The sequence below is a fragment of the Melanotaenia boesemani genome, chromosome 18 (genome assembly GCF_017639745.1).
Source record: "Melanotaenia boesemani isolate fMelBoe1 chromosome 18, fMelBoe1.pri, whole genome shotgun sequence".
Classification (NCBI taxonomy): Eukaryota; Metazoa; Chordata; class Actinopteri; order Atheriniformes; family Melanotaeniidae; genus Melanotaenia; species Melanotaenia boesemani.
The window spans coordinates 10,511,795-10,524,099 of NC_055699.1; the positions used below are offsets into that span (position 1 = coordinate 10,511,795).

Consider the following 12,305-nt stretch of genomic DNA (forward strand, 5'->3'; position numbering starts at 1 on the left):
TCTATACCTTTTTTGGCTGAAAATCGCCTTTATTACTGCTTATCCAGACATAGCTTTTCTGTAGTGAGAATTTAACTGACTTAGGAGGATTGAGTATATTGATTCGTTGATTAATCTTGTGGCATGCGTTATGTGTTATGAATTTCATTGATCACAGTTTATTTGCATTTTATTTGACTCTTGCTCAGCATGTTGCCAGCATTATTTTATGTTTTAAAAAAGGTTAAATTAATGTATTAATAGTGTATGTATTGTAAGGATAAAACCAGAGGTTTCATTGTTTCAAAATAATTAACATGCTGTGGATATCTTGGAATAAAGCCAACATATTTCAAGAAAACTACTTTTTGATCAACCTGCATTTCTGTAGCTTATTTTCAGTTTCAACCAACCTTCCACGCACACACTATACACTGTGCTTCTCCAGGCCAGGAATTAACATGTTGTTTTTAAGTTGTCAAAAATAGGGGACAAAAAAAGTCTGTTTTTCTCCAAGCTGTCAACTGCAATAAGCCTTGTTTTGATCCCCCCAGTATTGTGTATATATACAAAAAAGTGACAGAATAGTGCTTTGTGATCCATCATGCATGTAGCTCAGAATACCCCAGCCTCACCTCGATAAATCAATCAAATGTGCGTGTGCCAGACTAGGATTTCTTTGTTGTAAAATACCTCTAACTTCTATATTTAATGCTCTAAATCTGTCTGGTTGCTAATGGGAATGTCCCCGACAACAGGGATGGAAGTAACGTTCCATTGCCATAGAAACCAGTGAGGGATGTAGAATATCAAACATTTAGCAGTTTTCCTTCACTTGTTATGTCACCAGTTTTCCTTTATTTCTTACATAATATGTGTTGTTTGTTACAATATGGAGAAATAAAATCACATGCCTTACATGAATGCCTGACATTTTGTGAGTCTGTATTATTTACCACACCAGCTGGGAATATATCATTACAAAAGATTGTAAGCAAAGCTAAACAATCACAAGACAATTGACAGTTGTGACAATCTCTGTGTCTGTAGGTGGGATGTTTTCCTCTGTGTAGTTTGTGATCTCAAAATAACTGCTGAAGCACACTGTGTTTGTGTTAAAATCGCCACCTACAGTTGTTTATTTCTCAATGAAAAGATATGCACGGTTCTCTCTGCTTCCAAATGTTACATCACAAATCGAACAAATAGCCATTTTCATAGCCCAGTTGTAAAAAATAGCACAAGAAGAAAAATCAGAAAACTGCAGCATGTAATGGACATCAGATTTGTGGTTACAGACATGTAAGTGAGCATCATTTGTATTGATGTCTGCTGTCACGGTCTGACATCTTGGGGCTAATTAAAGTGAGGCTGTGGAGCATGAACAAGTGTTGATTCACATCATTAGATCCCATCTAATCACAGTGGCAACTTTTACACATAATCTCACATGGTTGTACGCATGATAGCTCACATACTTATGCACAGAGGAAAGAGAGCTCAGACTGAATCTGTTCGTTCCATCTCTAGAGATCATCTTTCAGTCGGACTTTCATTTGCGGAGTTCAGCCAACAAGATGCAAGAATTTATCTTCTCAGCCGAGTGACGGTGACAACTCAGTTCATTTATATTCCAGGCTTTACATTTACAATGTGCTTTCTGACTCCTCTGAGCTTCAGCATCCTTCAGAGGTCTAGACCAGCCATTGAATTATGGGGCTGATAGGGAGTGTGGCGTGGGTTGCCTAGCAACCAGGCAAAAGGCCAGCTGATAGTAAGATTACAATGGTCTCTGATAAAGTCCTTTCTGCTACCAATGTCTGCTTATCATAGTGCTGTCAGAGGAAAAATGTCAGCTATTATCCCTCCCCCAATAAAAAAAAAGTAGAAAATCAGATGTACAAAACACTGCAGGTGCCTCACATCATTACAGCCTTTCATCTGCTCTGGCAGATGTCACTTTACATCAGGGCTGCAAGAGTGTGTGGAAAATTTGTTTTGTGTGTGTCTCATTTTGAACTATTGGAAAAACATTTCTCACAAACACATTTTCACCATTCCCCCCTCTCCTTTCTCTGTAGATGGAGTGTTTGGAAGGTGCCAGGAGCTAGTTGGTGCAGACCTATACACGTATGATATTTCTTCATCTGCTCTGCAACGCCTCAGGATCCTCCTACAGAAACTGGCTCACAGAGGTACAAACCGCCTGTCTGTTTTTGTCCGACTTTCTTTCTTTCCTGTTCAGGATCAGTCATGTGCAGGGCTTACAGCAAATGCCTTTGTGTAGAGCAAGCCAAATAAGCCAAGCTGTCTCCTTGGCTGGCACAACACCACCACCGCAGAGCAAGAACAGGTTACTTGACTCATATCGGACCATTGTTCTGCCATCATTGCCTAACTCCAGCAGCCAATCTTATTGGCTTGTGTGCTACTTGGACATTTAGAGCTAATTTTGTGGATGAGTAACTGTGAGGTGTGCAGTGTAATCACATCAGGCAGTCTCTCCCATTCAGTCAATGGCAGATGATAATGTGCTTGTTATAAGAGGTTACAGCCTCAGGCAGTTATAATGCATTTATAATAGGATGTCTTCCTAACAAAAGTAACCATATAGCTTCATTAAGAATGAAGTTGCAGCAGGAATGATAATTTCTATTTTTCCATCCTGTTGTCCAGCTGAGTTTTCTTTGGCATACACAAGAGTCTAATCAGTGCATCCTATTCGTTTTGTAATTCAACTAGATCTGATATTCATGTCTTGTACTGAAGAACAGTCTTCTCTTGCTTATAGTTGCTGAATTGTGAATAACAAATACAAATGACTGTAACCTCTAGGCAACTTGCTGCACAAATGAGATGCCACCAATCCAGGAAAAATCATCTTAAATTCTGCAGATGCAGGAGAATACAAAGCAATTGGTAACATTTCATTTAGCGGAGCTTTTTCTTAATAATTTCCAAGGATGTTTCCTGGAGCCAAAAGTATAATGTGGTACTAATTTTATGTGCAGAATGTGGACACACACTGTTCAGTTTGTACCTCCCTGAGTTATGAGATTTAAGTAATTGCTTGGGAAAGTGAACACAGTATGTGTGCCTAATGTGCAAAAAAGAGAAACATGTTTGGCATTCAGCACATTGTAGAATAAGGCATAAGCAATAGATATAAATAATTTATATAGGTTTTTCATGTGAGAAAAAGGCCTTTTGCCACATCTTTTCTGTAGCCTGTAATGTCACTTATGCCCCACTAGGGGGCAATAGACACCTTTAACACAGACCATGACCATAAACGTCAGTCTTCTAAACATAATTGGCTTTGCAGGCTACTGTGAGTTTAATATCTTTAAACAGGCGTGAACCTGTGTTGAAAATCATTAGGCGAATGCAGAGAGCCCAAAAAAGGAAAGAAGAAAAATTCAGTGATGATATTAAGCCAAGTGAGACCACACATTTATTTTAATTACTACTTCAAAATAAACTAATTAGAGCTAAGAGGATGAGAAAATATCTGTTATGTGTTTTTTTTTTTTCTTTTTTTGTGCTAGTTTGTTTTAAAAGATTTTAAATTCTTAGATGTTACTTTTTTATTGAGACTTCATGGCTGACCTTGTGCCTCAAGACGGCCGTTAACAGACATGACATCATCACTTTCAAACATTTTCCCCTTTACCGTCTTGTACAGTCATATCCACAGACAGAGCGTTATCTACCGATGAGTCCACAATGCACAGTTAATGCTCAGTGGCATGTTATTCTTATCAGCTCAACAGCTATTGAAGTGTCATCTTTGAGACGTGGGGGACCCTTTTCTGAGCTTAGACAGGATTGTAGAGACCATTGTACTGTAACCTAAATTGAGGAGATGAAGGAAAGAAAAAAAGCGGGAGGAACATCAATGGAATCGATTTACAATCCTCTTTATCTTGCATCAGAGCAGGTAGAAATCACACAATCTCTGCTCACTGCACAACACCAATGTCATTCAGATCAATAGAAATTGGCCCTTGTACAAAAGGGCTTGGGTTGTCTGGATGTGTCCCTATTGGCAAAGCACAATGTCTGGTATTACATTTTCACCACAAAACCTTTGAATGTAAGACACAGTCATCCAACTGCAAATGACTTTTACATTTTATAGTACCCAGAGCAGAGTATTCTTTGTGTTTAAGAGGAATAATTAAAAACTCTGCTTAATATTTGTGTGTTTCTGCTGCCTGGGGTTGAGAACAAATTTGTCAGCTGCAATTTGAATTTGATCTTTGATATATTAAAATATAAGAGAACTTATTTTTTTAAAGCCTCAACAGAGAATCAGTGATAGCTTGGCAGTTGTAGCTGCATGGAGTCTGTCAACATCTGGATTATCCATGCTGAAGTATTATTACTTTTTTTATTTTATTATTATGTTTTTTTTTGGCAAGACCTAAGGACATAAATGCAAAATTGTAGCTTGTCGATTTAACTGCATTTATTTCCTAAACTGCAAAAATATTCATACATTGTTAATAGTGAGCATATATTAATATTGTGAAACTTATTATAGGTGGTGATTTGGTATCGTAATGCATGCATAAATGTTTTTTTTACTAGGAATAAGATAAAAACAGAGAGGATAATGTTGTGCTTAGCTGGTGTCCATGTAGTAGTGATGTGAAAAACCACATTAGAGGAAATGGCAGACAAAAGTGACACTCACTGCACACGTTTAATAGTGTTACCTAGTGAAGAAGGTTTCACCAGTTTCATGATTTCTTTTTTATTCCCAAATTTCTTATTGCCAAATTTGAATTCACCCACATTAATCACTTACAGAAAATCTTACATGCTAACAGACCTTTTTTCAGTGTAGGTAACATATTGACTTGGGATCCTGTGCTCATACATGAGATCTCATGCAGTATTATGATTGGCTTGCTGTCTGTATTCGTTGTGTTATGATTAACTGTTCATTTCCAGTCTACAAATACAAAATTTTTAGAATTCATGTTCACATACAAATGGTAACTCAAAGAAATGAACAACATCAGTGCTATACTTTTAAATTATTTGATTTTATGAAACCTACGATGGACTAGTGACATGTCCAGGATGTACCCTGCCTCTCGCCTGCTGGGTTAGGCTCCAGCTTCCATGCAACCCTGATTTAGAATAAGCGGTATAGAAAAGGAATGATAATCTAACATTGTTTTTATTATTCCTAAGTGTTCTTAAATTTGAACCAGAAAGCGGTCCTCACCAGTGGTAAACTTAAGGTTGTTGAAGCTGTACTAGACCTCGAAGGTTATGGTATAATAATGGTTTTTAACCTCTCCAATAAAGAAATCTGTAAAATCAAATATTGCATTATACTATCCAATTTACTAATAGAGACTGAATAATGTCAATCTCTATCCCTATTAAAATGATTAATTATAGTTTACCTATACTTGTTTGAGTGCTGCATTAATAAAAAGAGAACCTATTTCCAGAAGATTTCATATAAATAGATAGTTTTAGATATATTAGATGTTAATGTTTTTCTTTAGACAAGCAGACAATAATATAATTTTATCAGCTTGTTTTATAGGCTTGTACATACAAAATATGCTTATTTAAATACCAGTATGATACAAAAAGGGTGTATTTGAACACTTACAGATGTGCAGCCAATCTTAATATGTCATATCCCCTATAAATCATTAGATTACTCACACTAAGAATCCAATATACAACTTACCTCCATATGCACAAGGCATGTTACTGGTAACTACAATATTTATGGAGGTTTTATGAGTTATTGGGATCAAATGTACAGAAATGCTCTAACTTATCTTTCAAAATTCAGACACAAAGCCTATATTGCTTCTTTTTTTTCTTTTTTTTATCTGTAGGGTGTACAGGGAGTCACCTCATGTGGCTGCTAGAGGATAATTCAACTACAGCGCTTACTTTGGGATGCTGGACTTAAAAACATCACTATAAGAGGAAGGTTCTGGGTTAATGTTCACACAACAATAACTGCTTAATGTGTTGCTTTTTCAACCACTGGTCAAGCCTATACCCATAGATTTTCCATGTCTAGGATAGGGGGATGTTTTATAACCATATAAACATAAAACAATCTTAGTAGGGGTAAAAAGCAGAAACAGTTATTTTATTGTAAATATGATGTAAACAAAAATGCTGCACTGTAAGGGAATTTTGTTGCTGCTGTTCATAGCTGAAAAGCTATCAACGCTGATGTAGTTCCAATAAAACATTCCCAGTTCTGACCTCCGAGGCCAGGTTGTGAAGACGTGGCGCTTATAGACTGATTATAGGCTACAACAGTGAGCTGCACTCCAGAATCTTTACATAAAGTAACTGTGATTTGTTCTGTAGACTCTGTGGAGAGCAGCAGATATACTGTTACAGCAAAGACAAGTTAAGAAAGATGATGCGTTGTGACATTTGCATGAGCTCCAATGACAGAAGCCCTCAGTTTAAGAATCAGTGACCAATTGACATTATGTCCCATCAGAGTTAATAAAACAATGTTATAATTCTTAATTCAAAACTGCAGAAACTGTTCTCTGTGAATGCTTTGCATATTCTGCAGAGGTGATGCAACACAGTGAACATGACCTTGTCTCAGATTTCTTTTCAGTGTACTGCAGGCAACAACACCAAAATGAAAAAAAGAACTATTTTTTTAATCAAATGGAGCTATTTTTGATTAAATTCAATTATTTTTACATCAGTGTATTTCAAATCATTTTAAAATCAATCACTAAATCATAAATCTAATTCTAGAAATTTACTAAGCAGATCTGTGTTAATCTTTTTGTGTGTTGTTGACTTTTTTTTTTAGATGATATATTATTGTCAAGGAAATTTTTCTAAAGATATTTTATTTGTGCTGGCTAGGAGGCTGTGCTGCTACAGTTATTTCTTTTCTGCCTATATTTCTAAATCTGTTATGATGAATATCCATATCAGTGGAAGAGTTGTTTCCCAACTGGATCAACAGACTGAACTCTCTAAAACCAAATATAAGAGTGAAATAAAACACTAAAGCCCAATTTCTAACAACAAGTCTGGGTCAGCACAGGTACAGATGTTTGTTTTTGTGTGTATTTCCACAGGCAAAAACTGGGAAGGAGGCCAAAATATCCAATCTGATCTGCCCCAATTTTTTGGGGCCCCTTCTGTTTCTTAGTCTTACTGATCTGACCCTGAAGGATGGAGCTTGACATACTGCCATCCACTGACTGGTCGAAATAATTGTCGCTTCCCTGACTAAGCGACAAGAAAAACAGTGTCATGTCTAAATGTCCTGTAGATTTTTTGCTGTTTGAAGCCACATGCCAAGAAGAAAAAACACAAACTGCTGAGTGTCCACCATTCTCGTCCTTTTCTGCATTCATTTTGTTATTATTCAAGAAAGGTATTGTTAGGTATAGTTAGGTATTGCCGTTATGACATCACTCTATTAAAACAGACAAAAGAGATGATTGTGGATTTCCGAAGGAACAGGCAAAGCACTGTTTACATCCGAGTAGAAGAGGTGGAGGTGGTGGAGGACTACAAATACCTGGGAGTTCAGCTGGACAACAGACTAGACTGGAAATGCAACACTGAGGCCATCCACAATGAAATACAGAACAAACTCACTTTTTCAAGAAGCTGAGATCCTTAGATGTCTACACCAAAATGGATTGTATGGTTAGTTTGGGAATTCCCCACCCAACTGAACTGAATCCCCCGGACCCCAGTCATCCACAGAAGATCGGTGTACAAGTTATTAAACATAATGAACAACAGTACACAAAACAGTAAGAAAACAACAGTGAGAGGCTTTTTCAGGCCCACTGCAACACAGAAGGATACAGATCATTCCTGCCCAAAGCCTTCACCTTCCACTTAAATGACTATACCTGACTAAATAAATAATTTGTAATATAAACAAACAAACAAAAACCTTAAAAAAAAAACAACCTACACTATACAACAAGAATTTGCTTGTTATTAGTAAAGTACTTTTAATTTAATTTTCCTTTTACTTCCAAAAAAGCTGCAACACTTTAAAAGGAAGTGGAGTAGTGAGGCCATTTTTTTCTGTCTAAAATATCTTTATAAAACTAATTGTAAATTATTTTATGTCACAAATTGCACAAATACATGTACCATTTGGATTAATTTATGTGTCAAACCCAGAGTGCAACATTTAATTGCAAGCAATTAGGTAGAACTTACTGCTATATTATTCACACACTTTTCCATTAATGCTTTTAAAAATCAGTTGGTGGACAGATGTAAAGTAAAGAGGAAAATCTGCATTTCAAAAACACCAGATGAAACAAGAAGACTTGTAGACAGGATCTCATCTAATAGGCTTTGAGACCCCCCTCCCCCTCTCTGCCTCTCTCTCTGTCATACAGAAAACAGACAGGAGGCCAACAGAAATATCTTGATTGTTTGAAAGCTGTTGTACTAATGGCAAGGCGTTAATTAACTGAGGCGTTTGCTTGAGACCGGGTGCTACCCTAACAGGCAGAATGTGGCAGCACTTGGTAATGAAGCCTGCTTTTTCTAGACTTACGAATGAATTTGCATGACATTTACCTTCTCAGTGTCAGGGAAATCATCTGAGAAGTTGATTGAGTGGACTTTGACCCTAAAGCCCCCCCCCCTCCCACATACACACACACCATTTCTAAAATATAATTTGTATCGACACACCTTTTTCCTGAAGTTTGCCCATCACAGGCTCACAAAACATGGTATGTATGGAAATAAGGACATCCCTGAGGAGACAGAGGAGATAGAGGTGTCCCAATCAATGAAGCCAGCTTCATCCTGTTTGTGGCTTCGTCACACATTTGCTCTGAAACCATTTAACCAGCTGCAGTATACTCAGGTAGCGTATAGAGCATTCAGGGCTGAAACCAAATCTGAGTTCCCCATCACGGTTGATGATAGCATAATGATCATCACCACGGTAACATATAGCCAGTACACCCCACATTGGGTAAGCCACGGGTAGTTAACTATCATTGTTGTATGGATGGATGGCTGAGCTGCGTTCCAGAACGATGACAGCATACGCTGTTTTGTGCTCCATTCAGCGCTGCCAAGAAAGACTAGAGGCATCTGTAGCTGCTCTGCATTGCTCAGATCCTCATCTGGCCCTTATGAATATCTATGAGACTTTCTGGTGTCAGTGGGTGAGAAACCAGGCTAATGAAGATGTTCTGCAGTGTTAATATTTCCACATTTTCTTGTATTTCTATCATGCCTGTTCAATTCTTGATATTAAACATGTCCACATCATTAAAAGTTTTTTTTTAAGACAAAGCCTGTAAATGGTAAGCAGTGAAGTAGGTAGGAATCTGTATCTCAACATAATTTGTTGTTCTTATTAGAATTTTTGCCATCAGTGAGAATCTTGGCTCGACAGGAAAGTATGTCTTTGGTATGCCTTTGCACTTTGGTGATGGAATCCTGTGCCTCTTGGCTCGTTGGGAATGGCGCCATGTTTTGGGTATCTTTTTTGCTTGGGTAACTCCATCTGGTGCTGGCACCATTGTGCTTTGCCCCTGCCCAGGAGTTCTGCATCCCAGCTATGTGCTGGCAATTAGTAGAGATGCTGGCATGATGTCAGGCCACAGTATGACATTCTCTCCTAGCTTGTTGACTGGCTATGTTGTGTGTACATATCTACATGTATCTATTCACAGTTGTTTTAGACTTCCTTTTTATTTTATATTTTAAGATATATCTTTCTAATTTTGTTCTGTACTGTTTTATTTACCCTATGATACAGATTGATATTCAGTAAAGCAGCATTCATCTGCATTAGCCATAAATTGTAGCGGTTGTAGCCAATCCATTATTTTTTGGGATGTGCAGGATTTTTCTGAGCGTGTCAAGTGATAGTTGAGAATGTGTTGCCATAGCAACACAGGAAATATAAGTGGCAAATTAATTTTATTATTTATAATAATGCTTAACCATGGTATTTACTTAAAAAATACTTTTAATGCTTATTAAAGCAGTACAGAGATAAATGTAAGAAAGTCTAAAAATTTACCACAGCAGAAGGAAAGCCAGCAAAATGCAACAGTTCTTGTTGCATTGGAAACATACAATGACATGTGCTGAAATACCTACAAAGACTCTTAACCCAGCATCTGTATTGGTCAAGTGGACAATGGAAATGTGTTGCAACCCTTGTTGCATTAACTAAGCCCATATACAAACATTTATGTACAACTTTTATATACAACCTTCACATGAAATTAGCAACATTACTCCCAAACAAATACAGAGCCCCATATAAACAATGAAGAGAAGAGTTAAGAGACTGTTAATGCTTGAGATGTCCCAATCATGTTCAATAAATTGCTTAGCATATACGTTATCTAGCATATCAATGCAGAGGCACCATACTGAAGCTATTTCTCACTATATCATTGATAATATAGACACTGCACTTATTTTGCCCACATATACAAAACAGCTACAATTTGACAATCACAGAATCAATGGGAGACAGCTGATAGAGTATGCTCCAGTGAAGCATGCAACCAAGCCATGCTATGCTTCATATCATTAAAGCACAAGACATTACATTCACTACCATTACAGAACAATTACCATTTAATATTGCATGCCTATTTAAAAGTGGTATCCTATATCTATACAGTTTAATGTATTTTTTTTATGTTTTAGATACTGTAATCTACTCATGGTGTGTAATTTGCAACTGTGTGATGTAGGAAAATGCAAGTATTATACTGACTATTGGACACAAGAAACCTTGATCAGGAAATCCCAAGATACTGACAGCGGACATGTAAGGGCAGAAAAAGGCAGTCTGCTCATACTCAGCAAAGTGCAGTCCACACCAAAAGCATGAAGCTCTCCGCTGTCATGAACAAAGTTAATCACTTGTTCTACCAGGTTTATTACTGTGTGTATGCAAACAAACTTGAGTCTACACAGTGAGTTAATTAATCCTCAGAGCTGTTCTTGAGATATATATTTTCTGATAGCTCAGAGCAGGTAGGACTTGGAATTCAGACAAATATCCTGCATTATGTACATTTTGTATTGGCAGTGGGAAGGTAGGATAAAAGAAAGGCTTTTTTTTATACAACGCATTTAATACATAAGTCAACCTAATATGCTGTACATAATGAAAAGAAGAATTAAGATGTTAAGAAAAATACAAACAGTGATCTACATATTTAAACATAAAAAAATAGATTCAAAAAGAAAAACTCCCTAGCTTAATTGAAAGTGGTGGCAAAACTTTGAGCAGATTTCTGGCCTTCTGGTAGCTTCTTCCATATAATAGGAGTTTAGGATTGTAAGTATTCAAAAATCTTTATTAAGAAAATATACACTGTAAAAATGCTGTGAAAAAAAAAAACCAACATATATTCTTTTACTTAAAGGTGGAGAGGTACGCATCATTAACTCCACATGTTCTCCAGCTCAATTGGTCGTATCTATCATTTGTTCATAACTTGAATTGTGACTCATTTTGTGCTGTAAAGTACGACCCATGTAAGCAACGTGAAGGAATCATGCCTCTTATAACTGTTTTTACATCTTAACAGTTTCATTGTCAAGAGCAGACAAGAATAATGTTATAACACAGATGTTATTATAAATCTGATTCTTTGTTTGCAGGTTTGACATGGCAGGATGACATCACTCAGCAGCTGATCACTAGAGAGCTTTCCAAATTGAGGAAAATCCCCCTCCACCACCAAAGCACACTTCCAAGCCCCCTGACTGCATCCAGCAGCACCAGAAGCTGGAATCTGAGGCCTGCACAGCCACCGCTAAGCAGAAACCTTCAACAGTACTTGACGGGGTTGGGCTTTCTGCAGCCGGCCGGGTTAGGTCAACAACCAGAAAACCAACAAGAGGCAAGCATAGTTCAGGTGAGAGCTGTATGAGTCATAAATGCATGACATCTGGAGGAAATAAACAGGTGTGAGGAATACACAAAAATTAGTAGGCTACCTATAAGATGAAAGAAAGACTGGTGTTTTCATGATTCTACAGTGATTACATATAGGTTTTATTGGCTTAGACTAAAAAATAAGGATCGAAACATATTGAAGTTTTCTATTTAAAACTATATGATTTTAGAAAAGTGGGCATACAAATGCAGCAGGAGGCTAATGAAAATGTTGAAATATGGAAAATTTGGCAGCCTTTTTTAAGCTTAATATATAAACTCTACTGTAGATAAACTTAAAAGTCTGCTTTAGGCAAGTTTATAGCATTAAAAGTGATACAGTATTTATGTTGAACATCAAAGCAATGAATACTGCTTCATTTAGTAA

The 12,305-nt window shown here is 37.0% G+C and overlaps 1 protein-coding gene across 1 annotated transcript in view; it reads left to right on the top strand.

Moving 5' to 3' along the window:
• ptprn2 (protein tyrosine phosphatase receptor type N2) overlaps positions 1-12,305 on the top strand; it is a 139,727-nt gene that overhangs the window by 22,943 nt on the left and 104,479 nt on the right. Inside the window, exons 3-4 of the mRNA XM_041967530.1 lie at positions 2,061-2,174; positions 11,641-11,897. Coding sequence (XP_041823464.1) covers positions 2,061-2,174; positions 11,641-11,897 — 371 coding nt within the window. The remainder of the gene's footprint in view (positions 1-2,060; positions 2,175-11,640; positions 11,898-12,305) is intronic.